At 39.2% G+C, this 21,618-nt stretch overlaps 1 protein-coding gene and 1 long non-coding RNA gene across 27 annotated transcripts in view; one reads left to right on the top strand and one right to left on the bottom strand.

Annotated features, from left to right (window-relative positions):
- Positions 1–21,618, top strand: part of ROBO2 (roundabout guidance receptor 2) — a 939,553-nt gene that overhangs the window by 914,132 nt on the left and 3,803 nt on the right. For 7 of the 20 annotated variants that reach the window (XM_077927271.1, XM_028726915.2, XM_028726916.2 and 4 more), the window contains 4 exons: positions 3,441–3,623; positions 6,076–6,240; positions 13,840–14,085; positions 18,403–18,603. In XM_077927271.1, the coding sequence (XP_077783397.1) occupies positions 3,441–3,623; positions 6,076–6,240; positions 13,840–14,085; positions 18,403–18,603 (795 nt within the window). The remainder of the gene's footprint in view (positions 1–3,440; positions 3,624–6,075; positions 6,241–13,839; positions 14,086–18,402; positions 18,604–21,618) is intronic. The other 13 variants (XM_077927273.1, XM_028726921.2, XM_028726923.2 and 10 more) reach the window with 3 other exon arrangements.
- LOC114595987 (uncharacterized) overlaps positions 8,690–21,618 on the bottom strand; it is a 56,523-nt gene continuing 43,594 nt past the window's right edge. For 2 of the 7 annotated variants that reach the window (XR_003706393.2, XR_003706398.2), the window contains exons 3-9: positions 21,400–21,494; positions 16,869–17,017; positions 15,979–16,079; positions 14,483–14,659; positions 13,631–13,714; positions 12,064–12,197; positions 8,691–9,854 (exon numbers count right to left, since the gene is read on the bottom strand). This is a non-coding gene — a long non-coding RNA (uncharacterized LOC114595987). Of the gene's footprint in view, positions 9,855–12,063; positions 12,198–13,630; positions 13,715–14,482; positions 14,660–15,978; positions 16,080–16,868; positions 17,018–21,399; positions 21,495–21,618 lie in introns of all 7 variants that reach the window. The other 5 variants (XR_003706397.2, XR_003706395.2, XR_003706394.2 and 2 more) reach the window with 5 other exon arrangements.

Raw genomic sequence — 21,618 nt, 5'->3', positions numbered from 1 at the left:
TCCCTATATTGTCAACACATGCCTCCTAAAACAAAATTTGGAAATAATTTGCAGATTCCTCCTCAAGCAGATCATTGGAGGGACTTTGAGTGAAGGAAGAGACTTAAGTGAAGCTGGAGAATATTGGGGCGGGCATGTTGTGCCTCCCCTAATAATTCCTGATTTTAAAAACTGCAGTTAAAAACAATCATCTGGTGATGCCTTGTTAGTGTGAGTTAGTTACAAATATATATAGTGTCACTGCAGGTTAGAATGGGTTTTCTGTATGTTTTAAAGGAGCAACAACAACCCAACAACACCCAATGAAAATCAGAGCTTATTGCTTAAAGCTGGACTACAGCTCCCATCACTCCCATCCATTGGCCACACTTGGCTGAGCCTGATGGGATTTGAAGTCTAGCAACACCTGAAGTTTGAGCTTAAACTACTTCTAGACTTCCTCCCTTTTAAGTCCCTTTTCAAAACTTGGATATTAATCACAAGGTCTTGTCTTAAGTAAACCAGCAAAGCTGCAAATGGCTGTTTAATATAAAAACCAGACTTTTCCCATTATTTCCTTAATAGATAGCTATTACTCCTTTTCAAAAAAGAGTAATTTTGTAGGTGCACAAGACATGAAGATCATCTACATGAGTTTGCTGACACCTCTAACATTTGCCATGCTGTATTATTGTCATATTCATGAGTCTAATTGTCATCTTTTCTGCCATGTATAATTTTAAAGTGATTTTCTTTTAAATTGGTTTATATATAATAATCATATGAAAATATTCCCATATTTTCTGTAATGTTGCAGTTCATCTTTCTTTCCTACTCTGTCCAGTTGAATTTCTGTCTTCCAAATAATCTTATAATCTTATGAAAACAGAACCATATGGGTTCACAGTTGTGCCATGCTTTGTCCTGCTAGAACACGCTACACCTAAATGTCATAGTAAGCACCTGAACCTGGGTCAGAATGGTCTGATATTGGTTCTATCAGTCTTAGTTGGTGGATTGTGGTACTGCATAAGGGCAACCCAACAATGTTGTCTCACAGTAATAGCGACTATCCCCATCACCAAAGGCAGTTTGGGCCTTCTCACAAAAAACAAGCTGTTCTTTTGGGTTGTCTCTCACAAACTGCAGGGACATTTCTGATTGCCCTGATGGAATTCCTATTTCTGACACTTTAAAAAGAGCTGAAATGTGCAGTCTGATTTGACAGTGCAGTTAGTTGTGTCTGTAAAGTTTTTGACAGTTCTGCTCTCCAGTAACATCCCTCGAGTAGTATCCCGCATTATTATATCATACAAGGGATTTTGGGAAAGGATGAGTTGCCTCCCTGAACTAAGGCTATGACACCATTCTTGTGCAGCAACTCACAACATTGCTGTTAATATTATTCATACACGCACATACACCAGCTGATTCATTACGTTCTGCAGTCATTGAAAAATATATATAAGGAAATGCATTAAGAGTGTGTGTGTGTTTACTGATATATAGACATACACACAATATAACGACCTTTAAGCAGTTCAGAATATCAACATGTTATAATTTAGATCTTGTTTTCAATATGCAGCTTATTATTGTAAACAGGCTGTGATCCAACAAAATATCAGTGTAAGAGATCTGTGTACATAGCACTTTTTCTGTTTGGGGTGTATTTTTTAAAATGAAAATCAGTGCTGGTCTCTTCACCAGTGGGAAATGCTGCAGCAAAAAGAGCAAGCAAAGTTCAGACTTCATGTTTAGGTAATTTCCTTGCTTGCTGAGTTGTTGTTGTTGTTCTGGTTACATCCCACAAAACACCTAAACTGATTTTCATTTAAAGTATATACGTCCTGGTTACAGAACTCCTAAACCTTTTTTTAATTTAAAGTATATATGTTGAGCAGTTGACATTCTTTCTTCAAATGATGGTCACCAAGTCAAATGCAGCAAGGCTTGTTTTAAATCATTATCCTGAACAGTTCTATACACAAATAATCTCTTCAGCTAGCCTGTTGTAGTGATCTCTGTTCAGAAATCTATGTAGTTTTACTTTTTAAGAAATGGCTTTTTCATTTTTTCCCCCAGCTTGCCTTAGCTGTTATCTTGCCTTACCTACATCTGTCTATGTCAGGCAGAGTCCATTTGGAAAGTAACAATTTTATTTGTGCCTCTGGCAAGCAGAATCAAATTGTCAGTCTCTGTTGCGCTTAACCCACTTTCAGCCTGTCAAATCTCTGTCGACTCCTTCAGCTTCTGTTCTTGTATCTTGGAGTGCAGAAACTTGTTTATTACAGCATACCACTGCATTGATGCTAAAAGATTTGGTCATTCCAGCACTGCAAACTATTTTCATTGTTTTGGAAAGCTAATTGGCACCAAAGCTATTTCCTATGGTTTTGTATAGCACGGATGTTTTGAATGGTCACGTAGGCATCCTGTGCTTCTAGTTTCAGACTTGAGACTCTGAGATGCCCCAAACAATTTTTATAATCATTGTGCTCATTGCAATGGGCTGGCTGAAAATATTTGTGTTTTAGAGTTTGGATAAACTAGTGACTAGAGCACCTTTACTTTTAGTAGTGGAGTAGAAAAGGGAATGTCGTCAGATGCAGCTTTTCTCAGCACTTTCAACAACAAACCAACATCTGCCCTATTTACATCTTCCATTTCTTCCATTAAAAGTCTAAATGAGCAGGAATTCCCAGTATGTGGTGAGACTTGAAAATCCTCAGAACTTGAACATTTTTGAATAGTGCCATTTGCAGCCTTATCTCAAGCGTGATCTGTGACTTTTCACCTTGAAGACTAGAGGCTGAGATTTTAATTCCAAACTTTAAGCCCTTGATTTTTTTATACATTTTATATATCCCTGAAAGCAGAGTGCTCATACCTGGAAAAGCAAAATGCAAAAGGAAAGATTCCATTTGACTGGATTTGCCTCATTCCTGAATTTTCTACACACAAAACTTACTCGTGCCACACTAACCTATGGAAGGTGGTGATTAAGGGTGGTATGCAACTAAGTTTTATTCAAAGTAGACACATTAAAATGAACATGACTAAGATATGACCATTAGTTTCAGTGGGTTTGCTTTGAGTAAAACTTAGTTGAATACCACACCAAGTAAAGAGTTTAAAAATTTAAATTTAGGACAGCAGGTAATAATTGTATGATACAGTGCATTCATGTTTTTCTTATTTTGAATTCTGAGATTAGAAATGTCCACTTTAAGATCCTTTATTTAAAAAACCTTACAAAATCTGAACTTCTCCATTGGCTGAGAGCCGTGGTGATGGGGAAAACTGCAATGAATTTTTATCTGAATTTCCCTATTCTAGAAATACAAAATTGAGATTTGAAAGTAGAAGGAAAAGAGGTATTTTAATAGCCCTTTGGAATTTACATAACAGTTAAGCTATTTCATGTGTGCAACTCACTAGCCCCCTACATTTGTTTTTAGGTTCACTTGTAAATGGATGGGGTTCTGCGTCTGATGAGGACCGTAACTTTTCTAGTCATAGATCTAGTGTAGGTAGCTCCTCAGATGACTCCATCTTTACCAGCGGCAGTTTTGCACAAGCTCTGGTTGCAGCAGCAGATAAAGCTGGGTTTAGGCTGGATGGAACCAGCCTATCAAGAACAGGTTTGTAGACACAAAGCTAATGCTTTTTGCATGATGTGGGCCTCTCTCTTTTCTTTCTTCCTCCTTTCTCCTCAGAAAAGTAAAACCTCAGCATAAATATGCCTAACATGCATATAAAGCAGATGGTTTGTTTCTGCCTGTTAGGTTTTTTGTTTTTTGTTTAATAGTACTTCAAGCAGAAACAAAGCAATGCAGTGCACAGACATCTTAACACTTCTCTTGACTCTGCTATGGATTTACTGACACCGACACATACTGCCTTTTAATACGGCCTCAAGGAGACTACTAATTTTGCCATGCAATTTTTGATGATTTATTATTTGCAAAACCTTCTCACAATCAATAATATTTCTTGTGAAGAACTGCACACTTAGCTTTTATCTCCATTACTGCTTCTCTTTTGCATCTCTCTTGCCAAATGTATTTTCTGGGAAGACTGTGAGCATGGGGTGAGTTGGTGAAAGTTTATCACTCTAACAATGCAACAGTTTAACAGCCTTATTAAATGGTTGCCTTTTAAGGCACTTAATCCAATCATTTATTGTGTCTGACAGCAGGATTATAATTAAAATTGTATCAAGGACAGCATCTAGTTAAACAAATTAGTTGCCTTGCTTAAACAAAGTGACTCTGATTTGGCTTTCAAATGCCAGATAAAGGCAACCTTATATTTTATTTTTTCTGTGGTTACTTCTCTTCCCTTCTCTGCAAAAAAGATGAGTCAAAGTACATAAAATGTTTAGAAGTAGGCTATGGTTGTGTTCAGATCATAGTAGGTGCATTAAGGAAGCAGAGGGCACTTCCTAATGGCAGATTGCAGACTCTGTAGCTACTACATGAAAGTTTTGTGCAGCCCCTACACAGTGTTTCGTTTTGTGTTATTTTCCCATTTGTTCTATTTCCGTGGAAAACTGAGTAAGTTTTCCAGCAAAAATACAGCCAGATTAAATGAGGAAAGAATATGGGATGGCATTTTGATGGGGATCATGTCATGTGGATGCTGCACAAAACTTGCATGAACGAGCAGCAGAGTCTCCAGAGAACTATGGTGTGGAAGTGCCCAGAGATACGTACATTTAGAGCAGTAGCTCCAGGCTACTCTTGGGCCTGTTTATAACACAAAGGGATTACTACACAGATCAAGAAACTTCAGCATAACAAACTCCTAACACCAACTATGTGGGGTGGCTATCATATGGTTGTAAAATTTATACCACCTTGTACATAAAACAGCGGGCTTTGTAAGGGTTCTGGCATGCATGTTTCTCCTACAAACATCACAAGTGGTCTGTGTGATAGACTCTTGTAAGGGAGCAGTGCACTTGTCACTGAAAGCAGGGAGGAGGCAGGGAGGAGGAGGAAGGCTTTATAAGATTGCAATCTCATCAAGAACAATGAAGGACTAATATACTGTAGTATTCTACATAAATCCTAAGACTTGATATTAAAGTATTCTTAATCAAGTAGATTATTGCCAACAAATCATGTGTTCTTCCATTGGCTTTGAAAAACCGAACTTAATGTATGCTTGTTTAAAATTATGAAACCATTGTAAAAAAAAACAACAAAAAACCTCACTTTATAGAAAATTACAAAAATACAGCATATCGTAATTTCTAAGGTGTGGGAGCTGCAGGAGAGGAAACAATTAAAATTTGCCCCCTTCCTCCTCCACTACTAGAGATGTCTCGTGGATCAAGTGTGTTTCCATGAGTGCTGGGGCACAAACTGGATTCCACCTCAGGTTTCTAAAATGGCTGACATTGAAAAGAAAGAAAAATATACATTCTTACTAAAACTAAAACAGTCTGTATTGCTTGGTTAATTTGTATTGCTTGGTTAATTTAAGCAATACATATAAAATGAGTGGAATAACTTTTTTTTGGCTGATGAACACTCCATTAGTACTGAAGGGAACAAAATTGTCTCGTTAGATCTGGAAATGACACCTCTATTTGATTAGCCAATAGCTACCTTTTTCAATAAATATTAACATCTGCATGCATACAAAATAATGAAATATGGATAAATCTTATCTGTATTAGCCTGTTCTTGAATGGTTTGGGCCCCAGAATAAATTGTCTAATGTGGTTACTTATGCAATAAAAATACAGCATGTGTTGGGCAAAGCTGAGGTTAGACTCCTCATCCAGAACACATGTTTTCTGCATAGAAGTCATGGTGCGTAAATGTTGCTTCCAATCTTTTTTTTTTAAAAAATGTATTAGTTTCACATTTCTGTTTAGCATACAAAAAAGATGGTCAGCAAATGGTGAAAATGTTTTTCAAATAAACTTTAACAGTAAACTCCAACACTGAGTTTGTCACTTTGCTGGTGGTGCCGTCAATAACAGTCGTCATGAGTTTTCATGTGAGGTGTTGCAAATAAACTGAAGCCGGTTAGAGCAGGCATGTAAGCAGAATAACGTATCAATTCCATTTTTGTTTGTAGGCAAACCATATTCTTCTTCTCAGAGGCCTCGGCCAACCAGCCCCTTTTCTACTGACAGCAACACGAGTGCAGCCCAGAGTCAGAGGCCTAGGCCTACCAAAAAACACAAGGGAGGCAGAGTGGACCAGCCTCCATTGCCTCACCGTAGAGAAGGAATGACAGATGGTAAGTTCTTTGTTAGAAGTCATTTCCTTGTTAACTGTAAAATGGTACTTTCCAAATTAGTATACCAAGTTTACGTGAAAGTTTATATTAAATTGTGTCTGTTCACTATTTTTGTCACATTTCTTTTCACAAGTATTTAGTTCTACATTCATAATATTCAAAATATATAGACTTCTACATAGAGATTCTCACAGTTCATTAATTATCATTTATCTTATACTTCTGTTTAAGACAGCGGTGAAAATGCTTTGTATGTGTTAAGATCCATGTTAAATATATGAAGTAAAAGGGGTCCATTCTTTCTGGAAAGTTCCTGTCAATTTACTTCCCTCTCCTAACTACATAAATTGTGTCAAGTTTTCCATTAGGCAAACTTGGTTCTACTAAGCCATTTATTCATAGTTACCATAGTAGAATTTTTTTGTTTATAAGCAATTCAAACTTTTGCTGTAGTTAGTATCTTACCAATTCCATATGTTCTGCATGTATCTTATTTCTCAAGTAACCTATTTACTTATTTCAACAATTTATTTACCACTTAACACTATAGTTTCTAAGTGATGTACAATGAAGTTACAAAAGAATATTACAGAATAATGTTGCATTATATTTAATGGATCCAAATGTCTGTCTCATATGCATATCATTCCAAAAAGAGCTCATCTTCTTATATTTCCACCAGATATGCATGAATATGCCACTTATTTATCAACCCTCCAACATGCATCTCTCTAATTTGAACAAATTTGTGCTGTTAAAAACGCACAGTACAGTATTTTGAAATTACTCTCTTTTAAAGAAATGTAAGTTGGCATGGCAGGACCACAAGGAAAGGCAGACTTCTAGATTTCATTTTGTTTTTCCACCTCTAGCATCGTTTCCCTTTTAAAACAAAAAAACATCTTTTCTGTCACTGTTCTGTCTTGATAAGTAATTGATACGTTTCTCATAACAATGTTTTGCTCTACTACCTTGATTATCTTGATTATTTTCCATTTTCTCATCTCTCAAATTTCTTATCAAAAAACATTTTAATTGATGATAGTGAAACCAAGATGGATGTTGTGATTCCATTTCACTTGCTATTTGTTACTTTCAAGTCTTTCAGTCAGTGTTGATGTTAGATCTATGTCAGGCTATGAATTATGGCTGGGCTATTTAGCCAAGCATTAGTTTCTCCTACTGAGCTGCGAAATCCAGTCCCACCAGGACAGCAAAGCAATATTATATGAATTTATCCTCACACATATGTCTGATGACATTCTGTAACTTAGGCTTAATGTGGGCTGCTTCGTGTTATTTTAAAATTTCAGCTTCATTCCACAGCTTTTGACAAGGTTTTCTTCCTTTCAAAATCGTAAGATTACACATTTGGTGCAAGTTCAAACAGTAAATAATATTCACATTGTTGTTTACTGATATAGCCACAAAATGTGGGGGAAGGGTGGAATTTGGTCAGTAACTTACTTTAATGTTCTAATATATTTTATAACAAAAATTAAAGAATGACCAGTTTTCCAATAAGTCCTGTGGCACCTTAAAGACTGGGCTCTTGTGCAGCGTTTTAGGCTATAATCTACTGCACAGATGCATTCTCCCCCCTCCCCAAACTAGAAAAATACTCCAGGTTTGGTAGGACATGTGACCAAGAAGAAATTTGAAACATAATGGCAGCTTGACTTCCTGAGCGACATACTAGTTGTCCCTAACAACCCCACCTTGGAAAATAATCGTGGCAAAAATATGAATATGGGAAATTACTGTAATGCAGATTCTATACCAGCAAGGACCATGATTTTGGTGTCAAATATTCCACTGAGACCTCCACCCCTATTTCTTGTTCACTAGCTGTGATGATACCAAGATATAGTTACAAATAAGGCTGCTGAAACAGTAAAACCACCACAACATGGGTTTTGCCAATATTTTAATGTCTACAATCAGGTCGAAAATGTGAGCAGATGAAGGTGTGTGAAAAATTTGTAAATGGAAGTGTGTTGATAGTCCTTGGCAGCTCATTGATACAGCTGACAGATAAGGATGTCAATATGCCATTTTTAGGAACATCTGTAATATTACAAGGCAATGTGCAAGTTGTTATTAGATAAGGTAAAGGTAAAGGTACCCCTGCCCGTACGGGCCAGTCTTGACAGACTCTAGGGTTGTGCGCTCATCTCACTCTATAGGCCGGGAGCCAGCGCTGTCCGCAGACACTTCCGGGTCACGTGGCCAGCGTGACAAGCTGCATCTGGCGAGCCAGCACCGCACACGGAACGCCGTTTACCTTCCCGCTGGTAAGCGGCCCCTATTTATCTACTTGCACCCATGGGTGCTTTCGAACTGCTAGGTTGGCAGGCGCTGGGACCGAACGACGGGAGCGCACCCCGCCACGGGGATTCGAACCGCCGACCATGCAATCGGCAAGTCCTAGGCGCTGAGGTTTTACTCACAGCGCCACCCGTGTCCTTTGTTATTAGATAAAGTAATATAAATAGAACTATTATGTAGTAATCAATAGGTCAACACCACAACAGGAGTAGAAAATGCTTGAGACTATGCTGCCTAACAGCAGTGGACATTGGTAAAAAGGCTGTGAAGTCAAATTTTGCATGTAATGGTTGGTAAGCTAAACGTTTTTTGTACAGGTGGTACATCTTCTCATGTAGACTTTTCCCAGCTTCTGCCCCACACGCCATAGCTATAGCGACCTCACCAGTGTTGAATCTGTCACAGCTATAGATCTTTAAATAAATCTCCTCCCAAATTATTGCTGCTGCTATTTGTACTGTCGATGTGCATCAATATCAACTTTCCTGTTCTGGTACCGAAAGTATGTTGCAGTTATATCAAAGCTAATGAAAGCTGTTTTTTGTTCAATCCTGGAGCACATGAAGCAGACATTACTTCCCCAAAGGCACCTTCTAATTTACTTATGAGATGTTTCTCGCTGTGTGTTGCCTGAGAAGGGGGATAACCCCTTCAATTTGTCAACTAACTCACCGATACTGCACTGGCATTCATCATGTTTTTAAGAGTACTTGCACAGTTTCTCAAATGCCAGTGACTTTTCCGAATTGATATGTCATCCAGTTGTACTAAATTGATTCCTTGTTTCATGTGTAGGGGTTCTGACACGCCACAGGTATAGTAGCAGCAATGATTGTGGAACTATTACACTGTCTAACAAAACCTGTATTGTACAAACCCATTCATTGCCTTGTTTTGTTGCAAGTTCCCTGACTGAATCATTTGCACTGTGATGACCATATTAACCAATCAAGCTGCTTATTTCTCTCTACCTGCTAGCTATTGACTGCTAGCTAACTATAAAGATGCAGTATGTCTTGAAGTTAAATGCAGCAATGCTCAAACATAAAACTGCTGGAGGGTGGGACGTAGTACTTCCTTAGGAGGTCTCTAACAATGGATAATGCTTATACACAGTGCATGTTGTTACAACACTTAACGTGTAGTTTCACATCCATATGTTAACTAGGCCAACTTCCCTTGCTGCATTTTATCTTAATTTTTTCTAGACCATGTTCCACAACAGTTGCCTTTCTGCATATTACCATCACAAATTACACAGCAAGTTTTTTCCATCTCTACACCATCTGTAATGACAAAACAGAACAAAACAATTAATTTACAATTGTTACTAGCTATTACAGTATCACAATGTGAAACAGAACAAACAAAAGTGCTTTCACCTAGTGAATAGTTTTCAAACATTATCTTCCACATCTACTTGCCTGAAGTAATATGGCTGCAATACCAAAATCATGATCCTTGTACAGAGCCCGCTCATTTTCCATATTGCACAATGACCTGGGACCTAATATGTAATATAGGCAGTCACGCTGCTACTATACATGTGAGGGTCCCCCCCTCCTCTTACAAACTGTCAGTGCTGGGTGGGGGGCAGCAATCTGAATTGCAAACTGGGAGTGACCTTTTGTCCGCCATTAGCCATCTGCATTGTGGAAAACATCACACTGAAAGAAGTGAGACCCATGCTAGAGTTGCAGTCTAGATTGGGGAGAGGGAAATCTGCACTCAAGGGAAGGACGACCTACTTATGGAGCAGATGGTGGGAAATGGAGAGGAAGAACTGATTGTTAAATGCTAAGGAGCTTGAGAAAGGTGATAAAAAAGCTGAACAACTTTGAGGGTGCCCAGATTTTTACTTCATGAACTATGGCAACCCTACCAAACAACAGAACGAAAGGTAGGAAGGAGAGAAATCTCATGCATTGACACAAAGCCCTCCAGATAGTTTGGAATGCAATCAGGTCGCCAAATACAGAAAGACTGGCATATGAGGAAAATAATCATAGTTTCTTTCTGGCGACTTATGATTTACTATCGACCATCCTATCAAAATCAGTGGCAAAAGTATTAGATTGATTAATTATAGACTGAGGGGAGAAGGGGAGTCAACCATATAATGCCCAAACACAGTTCAGTTCACAAGTAAACATGAAACAATTTTCTTTATTCACAATTTCTTTCCCTGGGTATCGTCTGCAATTAACTGAGATTTCCATTAAAGTGCACTGCTAGAGAGTTAGCAACATTAAGCTCTTTTAAAAGTCTAAACTAATAACTGTTGTTTTCAGTCACACTGGGTAATCTCTCACACTGTTCACACTAATCCAAGGTGAGTCAAATGGGAACACATTTGAGGTTTTTGCTGTCACGAAATATCAGAATCCCCAGTTCCCTAATTACTGAATTGGGAGAAAAGCCACCACTCTCCAATAATATTACATTAAGGTACTAATTGGCTTGCAAATTTCTCTTTCCAGAATTGTGCTGTCATTAGATGCAGCTTCTGATGACTTGGCTGAATTCCAACCAATGCAAGGAGCAGTCAGCAAATTCTAGGTGTTTCAGACAAATATGTTTTACTGACTATATGAACCCCAATGGGGATAAAACCTCACTGAGAGAGAACAACCAAAGATAGTCATAAGATGCACGGTTATGTGCAAGATGCCAGAGCTCCATGCCCATATATTGTGGTTCAGCATTTGTCGTTTACAGGAAATAATTTGGCACGCCTTGTTTGACAAGTTACAAATAATATTTGCCCATGCACTGCAAACTCAGTTTACCCTCTCCTGTATCCTAAACCACCTTTTATAGGTCGAATCCAAAAAGCTATTCTGTCACTCTACATTTAGAATAACTAAGGGGAGATGAAAGACAATTTCAAAAAGCACTGAAAATCTATTTAAGTCACTGTAGTAATATATCATGCTATAAGAAATGTCTCACAATTTTGGTTGAAGCAACGAACAGACTCTTAAAGCACCATGAAGAAAAAACTACAAATTATTATGATCCTCTTCGTGTTTACTTTACATGAGTGGGTGCAAGAATACTGACCAAATGAGTAGTCTATCCAGTAAATCTGTTATTATTGTCAAAGAGGTACTGTCCACAAATGCTTTTCACTAGAGGTCAATAGCTGTTGATGCTGAAATGGGTAACCGTTGGGACTGTATGTGACTGCATCATATAGTGAGCCATTAGCCTGCCTATCGTCCTTTCTCTCCAGGAGGAACCAACTACTACCTAAAACCATCAGCTAAAAGCATTTTGTTCAGACAAGCCTACCCATATATGTAGACTGTTGATAGGTATTTTAATCTGTTTTTAGTTTATCATTTATTTTAATTATCTTTCGAATGTCTTAAATGGATGTTTTTCGTGATAATTTCATTGTTCTATTCTTTTTGTTAACATCTTAATAATTTTTTTAATAAATCAAACAGCATAAAAATGTTTTGTTATAAATAAATAAATAAACAAACTTACCTGAGGCCTTAGGATGCTAATCTGTCTAGTAAGATGCTGCAATCTGCAGTTCAGTGGCTCACCACATGGGGCAGCAGCACACAGGCCACCCCTAAGGTTTCCAGTTTGACCCCAGGCAGCTCCTGCCACCAAACCTGAAAAACAAAAATACCTCAGAACCTCTTGGGCCTAACTACACGTGATGCTTTTTAAGTTACATGACACTTTAGGAATGCAGATAGCTGTATGGAGACTCTCTGGGTGGGGGTTGTAGGAGGCAGGGGTGGAGTTTAAACCCTTTCCCCCTCTGCTTCAGTTCCAATGCAAATCTTTACCCCCTCCATAAAGCTGCTATTTACATCAAGATGGAAGTTCCTCATTGTATTAAGGTTTGTCTCCTCCAGGTGCACCATCCAGTCCCAGTGAGAAAGGGAAACTTGTATACAAGTGTACATTACTGGTGGCTAAATGTGTGAACAACTTTCATTGAAAACACTGCATACAAAGGGCTATTGGGCAGTATGGAATGTCAAGTTACTACCTCAATTGTTAAAGTGCTTGAATGAACGGCACAAGTGTTTTCAGCATTATATGAATCAAAGAGAAAATTGCCATGTAGGATAGGCACGGGGAAGATTTATTGTCTCAATTATTTTGAATAACTAATTAGACTGCAGACAGCTGCCTCCATGAGACAAAATGGTGTTGTCGTGCTCCAAATACCCGAGTATCTGTTCCACCATTAGGGCTGGTTCACAAGTATTAACACCAGCTGTTTCTTTCCCATCCACTTTACTCCTACTGACCATTCTGGGTATAGATTTGTGTGCAGAAATATCAGCATATACCAAACTATATATGGATAGAACCAGAAGACTCTTGATTCCCCATAGTAACATGTGGTTCCAACTATGGTACAGTCATCTTCTCAAAGATGGTCAAGAGTGCTGCATGGACAAAGAAATTAACTGGCATGCACATGTGAGAGTACTGCTATAGCCCCAATTCAGAAAAGGAAAGAACTATAAAGTTCATTTGTAGAAAATATTTCACAGAGGCATGATTCAAAGCATTGCAAATCCTGTGTTTATCTAAAAGGATTTAGTGAGCAGTGGTATGTAAATAGTCTTGCATGTTTATTTTGAAACAGCATGGACAGAATGTTAGATTGCAACTAAGAAATGTTGAAAAATTGTGCTTACTAATGTCTCTTCACCATTGCAAGGTTCAAAAATAAAGGAAAACTCATACACATTTGATATATGTTATCGTGGGTATAGTTTGCTTGAAGTTAAACACAGGCTGGTGACTTCTTTTTAAAAAAGTAGTTTGCATTTGAAAATCCCCATCCTCCCAGAATATGTTGTGTTGTAATCTGGACATATTTAGAGCAATTTGCAAATTCACTCAACATTTGAGTGCATGTTAAACTTCTGGAAAACCTTTCATATGCAGCCACTTTTAATTTAACTGATAGGGTACATGTGATCTGCATATATATATTTCAAAACTATTTCATAGCAAACAGGATGAAAAAGGAAACAACCCCCATCTACTGAAAATAAAAGCTTTTTTTTTTTTTACTGACCTTGTCAAGTGCAGCACAACAAAAATTACTCTTCTGGTGAAGAGCATGTTCTGTTATTTACAGCCAAAAACATCTAGCAATTGTCTAAAACCAAGTGAAAAATGTAGGATAACTATATTTTGTCAAGTCTTTCCAATCCTTTCATTTTCTGCTAAAATTTAAATGTAACTAATATGTCACTGAAATTCTGAGTCTATTCACATTTTTAGATCTTCCACCACCGCCAGACCCACCCCCTGGTCAGGGTTTAAGGCAGCAGATAGGCCCTGGCCAACGTGGAGGTTCGACAGAGAGAAAAGGAAGCTCTCTAGAACGACAGCATACATCCAGCATAGATGAAACAAAGAGCTCTTTGGATCGTCAAGCTAGGACGTCACTAGAGTGGCAGCGGCAAACCCAGGAATGGATAAGCTCCACAGAACTTCAAAGCCAGCAAAAACAAGCATTTGGATCAGGTGTGTAGTTGCACCTCTCAAAGCAGCTTAGGCAGTTTCCTAAATATATTCCATTATAAGATCCCCTACAGGCGGTGAAGGTCAAGGCTTACATTGGAACAGTCAAAGGATTGTTATTAACATTTGACCTTCAATGTTTGCTCCTGCAATGGTGAAGCTTTTGAATACACCTAAACTACTAAAATTCTGAACGCATGCCTTTGGGAGTTAATAATGCTGCTATATGCAGCAGGGGGGGAATGTACTTGACATCTTATGTAAGGAATATATACATATGGAACACACACTGGCTGTGAATATTTTTCTTTAACCCACTGGAATGGATTTTTGCATGCATATAGTGCACCAAACATCCTTACCTCCCACCTGTATTAACAGCATTCTCATCAGTACTCACATTTATGTCTGTAACCTTGCGAAAAGCTCGGAATCAAGCCATTTTGGACTCACAGGTGTGTGTGTTTTTTGGGAGGGGGGGTTAAAACATGGAGCTTCTCATTGATAAACTCGGTGGGTGAAATCAAATGTTGCCATTTTGCTTGCAGAACAGCTTTTCATCTAGCAGACACCACTGCTAACATAATCAATGTAGGAATACTGGGTGAAATCCAATGCTGCTGCTGTGCTCATAGAAAAAGCTTCTTATGCAGCAAACATCTCCACTAATATAAGAAGAGGTGAGACGATTTTTGCTGATTTCTACCTGCGCCCTACAACTTTCATTCTGTTCTTTCCTGAACCATAATGTTTTGGATGGGTCTCCATTCTTTGGATCGTATTTTCTGCAGCAGAGGAAATCAGCAAAGATCACCACACCTTCTTCACCAGTAAATATTGAATGAACATGACTAAGGTCCATTAATTTGAATAGATCTACCCTGAGTAAAACTCAGCTGACTGCCACCCGTTATTCCTCCCCCCCCCCTCACACCAGCACTCAGAATCATTAAACATCTTAACAGCTATTAGGTATTCATCAACACACCATTCAAGTATTCTTTGTCAGCTTGTCTGTTGCATTCGGTTGTTCAAATGAAAAGATTGGGGGGGGGGTGCGCGCTATCCTATGGGCTCTAGGAGACCGTCCCAGAAACCATACTAAATAATGGATAGCCATCTCTGATTCCAGAGCCAGAGATCTGAGCTTGCAGAGGGGGAAATGATGTCTCCCTCTCTGGCTCTATGAACCCTGCCAAAGCCGGGGCTCAACCAATGTTGGAGCTCAGGCGCAGGTAGGGCCAAAAAAAGGCAAGTATGCCAGGATCCTAAACCCCCACATTTCTCTGCCACACCCCAAAGCCAAGAAGAAAATACTTTTTATTATTTGGAAACAATGCGAGGGACATAAGCTTTTAAAGACAAGATAATTTAAACCTAGAACCGGATAGAGGACTGCAGAGCATTCCTACATTCTCATGTTCCTCCCCATCCCTTGGGGATTGCACCCTTTGACAGAACATGTGTGTGTGTGTGTGTGTGTGTGTGTACACACACACACGTACACGTACGGACAGTTGGAACAGATGATCAGTTTGATATCCTATCACTTTCTTCACATACTGTTGATGGTATGGGTTCCCTTCATCTTCCACCTTGTTTCTGTTTCTGCATAAAATAACTAGCATAAATTGTGCCAAATGAATTTTTTAGAATGTTACACTGACGGATCAACTCAAGGCACAACCTGTCAAGAATTCTGCCAAAACAAGTTTGAATTCAGGAGCCGAATAAGTTCCCAAATTCCAGCAGCTGCATTTATTTTAGAACAAAAAACTTGCCCTTTCTTATTGACCATCTCCTTCAGAGGCTTTCATTCCATTAAAATGGAAAAATGTGGAACAGCAGCTCTGCAAACTTATTGAGTATCACATAATGAACACAACTGTAACTTACTTGTGGCAGTCATCTTTGATTCCAAATATGATGATGTTGGCAATTGCTATGACTGTTCTCCTTAGTTCATGCAGTGTTGGTTTTGTACTTTGAAATACTACCTAGGGCAAGATGACATATTGGCCAAATATGAACTCATTACCACCATCTTGGATTCCAATATGGTAACTTCACGCACTACTTCCTAGACTGGGAACACGAGTTTTCCGATGTAACAGAAATATATTTGCCCCTTGTGGGTAATGAGCTTTCTATATCACCAAAATCTAAAGATTTCACTGGTCAATTTGTACTGATATTTTAGGTTAGCTCCAATGCTTTGCTCACTTGAGAAGCACTGACTAAAACAATTACCTTGCTAAACTGTGTTGATTTAAAAGCCTCTGACCATATGGGTATGTCAATTTTCCTCTAAGCGGACATAGCTAATAACATTTGGGTGTGGGTAACTGAGTCAAAAACTTCAAATTACACCACTCAAAGTGGTAAAAATATAATGATAAGCTAATCATTGAAAGTCTGGTGCCCTGTGCTGTCCATTCTTCACACATTCTGCATCAAAGGAAGGCTGCCTGATTCTGCCTCCTTGTGTGATTGGTCCTTCTATAGCTTAGTGGTCCTTTACACTATGAGGTCCCAGGTTCATTATCAAGCACCTTCACAAATTTGTACTTCAGAGCTATAAGGCATTTCTGTCTGATGCCTTGGAAAGCTGCTTGGCTAGACAGACTGAAAGTCTAAGCAGAAGCAGCTTCCCCTGTTCCTCAACTCTCAAGCACCTCTTAAGAGAGTAGGCCAGTCCTGGTCAACACCTGATGTATGATCTAGCTAAAGGTAAGCACTTGCAAAATTAATCAATAGAAAGTTACGTCTCCTGTTGAAATCAGTACCTGCAAAACTGCTTAAACTGGGCTGAATCTTTCTCCCAGTTTGTAAGAGATCCCGTAGACTCTGCTCACATATCGTGAATGGGGACCTGGGTCTCAAGGACAGCAATCTGTTCTCAAGGACAGGAATTGTTTGTCAAGCAAGATTTTCCCTATACAGAATATAAACCAATGAAGTAATTTCCCATGTGCTTGATATCTTTGGAAATAACACCAGGAAGCTAATTAAATTAGCTGATTCTATAGTTCTTTATCTTAATTGATTGAAATAATGTTACCATAATTTAAGTGAGGGGGAAAGAGCAGCATTTCAGCAAGCTTAAAGGAAACTATAATTCTGGCCTTATTATTCTGCAAATCGTTTATGTATCATTTAATTAAGCAATCTATGATTCATCATGCTTTTTCCATAATGAATCTTGGTTTTTTATAATTAGGACATGCCAATTCATAAACTTAGATGAAGATATGATAATATGTGGCTTCCAATATGCATGCAAAAATGGTTTCCTTCAAAATCTATCTTAGCTTCCAAATTCACTGTAAACAAGTTGATACTTTTCTCTATATGTCAATAATAGAGAGATCCTTATATACCAAAATACAAATGGTAATTGTGTATATTTCATTTACATTATTTGTCAGGCATGTCTTCCACTGCTAGCTGATGGATCAATCCTAAGTGGGTTGGTGTGGGGGGAGATGAGAATGGTGTGATAGATCTACGGTCACATCCCAAGCCCTGCCCATTTTTACACTGGCCATAGTACAAAGTGTTGCCATCCACCCTACCACAGCATGGCACCTCCAGGTTTGTAGTAAAGGTTCAGACTCCACCACCTTGCAAACTTCCCATTTCAGAGTTCTCTGTTTGCTACCACTGACAAATAACTGCCAGCTTCCTCTATGCTAGTGGAGAGACATCTATGCACTGTCCTAACCCCCTTCAGTCATCAACATTTGGGGAAGGGCTAAGATTGAGCTCTCAATCTTTTAGCCATGTGAACTACTTATTCCAGTGATATGTAGTTGAAACCAGTATTTGCACAGAAGAAACCTTTGTACATAAGTATCTATGCATACAGAGGCTCTTCAAAATCAATGCATAGCTGGCTTCTGCGTTGTTGCTGATGACATGGCTTGCCTCCACAAATCCCTTCACTCGTGTCAACCACCCCTTTTGCTCTTATTTGTGTTCCACTTTGTAGCTTTCCAGTGAAAATACTGTATAACCATTTTAATGTATACTTTATTTCTCCTATTTTGAGGGAGAGGAGTACTAAGTTTTCCATTTCATAAGTTTCTAGTTATCAGTGTGCACATCCACCAAATTTTAGTTGCTCAAGTCCCCATTTTCAAAGTGAGACATACCTATTCCCAATGTTCAGACTTTTCTAATACAGCATTTTAGATGGTATGTAAGATTTCGGGTTTTTAGGTGGTGTAAAATTATTCAACAAGTTTTAATCTCCCATGAGTAAGCCAGTCCCATGTATCTTTTATATATGTATATAATATATACCATTTGTATTTTCAGAAGAGGCACTGGTGCCATATAGCAAGCCTAGTTTCCCATCCCCAGGTGGACATAGCTCTTCAGGTACAGCATCTTCTAAAGGATCAACTGGACCCAGGAAAGGCGAGGTCATGCGGGGAGGTCACCAACGTAACACCAGTGATCTCATTGACGTAGGATATGTTGGATCAAGCAGTCAAGGACAGTTTTCTGGCGAATTATGTAAGCCTCTTTTGAGATGCAATACAAAATGTCTATATATATATCTACGAAAGCATATATATATATATATATATATATTTGCTTTCGTAGATTTTCACGGGTACAGGAATGCAGGTTTTGGTGTCCTCGGGTGTCTTCCCGTGTAAAAGTTGGGGTGTCTAGGCGACGTTTCGACGAGGTCTCACTCGTCATCTTCAGGCTGGTGCTTTCGGCTTCTTGTTACTGGAACAGAGCAGGATCTCAGTGTTTGAGTTCCTATAAATACTGTTGAGGAGGTGTGGCCTCCAATGTTCTGGGCAGAGAGGAAGTTCCCAGGCTAGTGTGCCTTTTCTTCTTTTGTTCCTTAATTACTTGAGGGATATCTTGAGTGATTTCTTGAGTTGTATCCTGAGTACCACTTAGGTGGGCCATTAGGTGTGGATTAGTTTCTAAAGCCTTTGTGTCTTGACCTCTTGAACTTTGTGAAGAGTTTTTCTGAGAAGATGGCTGTACTGCAATTAGTTGTGCTCTGGCTTGGCTTCGTGTATAGGGGCGAGCTGTGGTTTTGTGGCCTGTGCCAGCCAGATCTGTGTAGGGATTGCAGGGGGGTGCAGCATCCGGAGGTGCCACCATGGTTTGGCTACTGGATGGTGTCTGTAATTTATCTGTGGAGAGGGTCTGGGTTTGGGTCTGGTGTGGTTGATTGGTGATGGCGTTCTGTGTGCCTCTGGATCTGGTGTCAGTTTTTGTGGGGAGGGCTAATTTCCAGATGTCTGGCAAGCGGGATGTGTCGTCACGCTTGTTCATGTTGTGAGGGTGTTTCTCTAGAGACCCTCTCCACAGATAAATTACAGACACCATCCAGTAGCCAAACCATGGTGGCACCTCCGGATGCTGCACCCCCCTGCAATCCCTACACAGATCTGGCTGGCACAGGCCACAAAACCACAGCTCGCCCCTATACACGAAGCCAAGCCAGAGCACAACTAATTGCAGTACAGCCATCTTCTCAGAAAAACTCTTCACAAAGTTCAAGAGGTCAAGACACAAAGGCTTTAGAAACTAATCCACACCTAATGGCCCACCTAAGTGGTACTCAGGATACAACTCAAGAAATCACTCAAGATATCCCTCAAGTAATTAAGGAACAAAAGAAGAAAAGGCACACTAGCCTGGGAACTTCCTCTCTGCCCAGAACATTGGAGGCCACACCTCCTCAACAGTATTTATAGGAACTCAAACACTGAGATCCTGCTCTGTTCCAGTAACAAGAAGCCGAAAGCACCAGCCTGAAGATGACGAGTGAGACCTCGTCGAAACGTCGCCTAGACACCCCAACTTTTACACGGGAAGACACCCGAGGACACCAAAACCTGCATATATATATATATATATATATATAAATCTACGAAAGCATATATATATATATATATATATATATATATATATAAAATTTTAAGGCTTCTACAATTTAGGCACATTTTTAATCTTGGGAAGATCCTGTGGGCACCAATTAAAAATAACTTCCATGAGAGAGCCATTCAGAAAATGGCTGCTATGGGGGGCATGGCATAACACAAAATTACTGCCACACCTAAAAAACAGAAAAAAGAATCAGGGTCGCAAAATCATGCAGACATGCACCACACACCACCCCCACATCTCTGTGGGGAAGAGACACCTACATCAACCACTGCTGCACTCACAGAGGGATGTCTTCTCCGTTCAGAATGGATAGAAGAGTGAGTTGCCAATCCTGTCATCCGATGAAATGTTGGCATACAGTAGACCCTCGGGTTACATTACTCTCAAGTAACGTAAACTTTGGGTCACGAAAGCGGCAAACCCGGAAGTATTTTTCTGGGTTTCGTCGCTTGCGCATGTGCAGAATTGCTCTATCGCATCGTGCGAAGAAGTGGCGCCTCTGGATACGGATTTTTCGGGATATGCATGGACCCCTGGAACGAATTAAATTTGTATCCAGAGGGTCCACTGTATTTAGGGGAGAGTGTTCAGTGCAGGAGAGGCTGAGTCAATGCAACCACAACCAGGGCAGCAAACTGTGTTTTATGCATTGTGGACTTTTGAGGGGTTTTTATTTTCATGATTGTAAGTGATTTTAAACTGTATTTAATATTGTGTTTTAACATTGTAACCAGCCCTGGGACCTTAGTGTGAAGGGTAGGTAATAAGATAAACATTCTTGTTATTACATCACATTTGATAAAAGTACAGTTCACCATGAATCACCATAAGGAAACCAGTGCTAGGAGACTGGGGGGGGGGGGGGCAGACAGATTAGCTTTACTGTGTTGTAACTGTGGCTTGCACATTCAGGGAGGGAAAGCATGTGTCTACTCCTGGGAGTGGTGTTCAAAATACACATACAACATTTAAAAGCTGGAAAGCATGCAGTGTGAAAGAGAAAAGGAATAAAATATTTTGTGAATAAAAGAGCAGCCAAACAAGGACTCCCACCCACCCTACATATGTATGAGAGGTTACACAGACTACATTGTGAAGGCTCCAGTGACAAAAAAATTTTTAAAAATCCCTCCACACAGAAAGTTGGCATTTGAGGGCTCAAGCTAGGTTAGAACTCTTCTATATGCAGGGATTTTTTCACGTAACAAAACACTGACTAATATGACACTCCATCTGCAACCTGGAGTTTAGCAATTCAGACTCAGATTCCCCATTTGAATGACAACTAACTGAACAATTCGTAGGGTTCCTTCAAAAGCATTGTCATAGAGCACTTGCAGTTTTTACATTTCCTCAACAAAAAGCAGAAGAGGTAAAATTCTGCATACATACATTTGCTTTCTAAAAGACAGCTATGCTGTGTTGTGTCAGGAGGGTAATAGGTATCGCTGTTCTATGAAGAACTTCACATTTTGGTGCTGCATTCACTGAGAAAATAATTGGAAAACATACAATTACAGTTTACATTCCAAAAATGAATACTGTAAAAAAATAACAGTCCCTACAATAGCATTCACTTTAACAAAAGTTATCATTTGAACCAATCAGAAG

The sequence above is a fragment of the Podarcis muralis genome, chromosome 4 (genome assembly GCF_964188315.1).
Source record: "Podarcis muralis chromosome 4, rPodMur119.hap1.1, whole genome shotgun sequence".
NCBI classification, from domain to species: Eukaryota; Metazoa; Chordata; class Lepidosauria; order Squamata; family Lacertidae; genus Podarcis; species Podarcis muralis.
The sequence above is the reverse complement of the archived record's forward strand: the minus strand, read 5'-3'. Positions and strand labels throughout refer to the sequence as shown.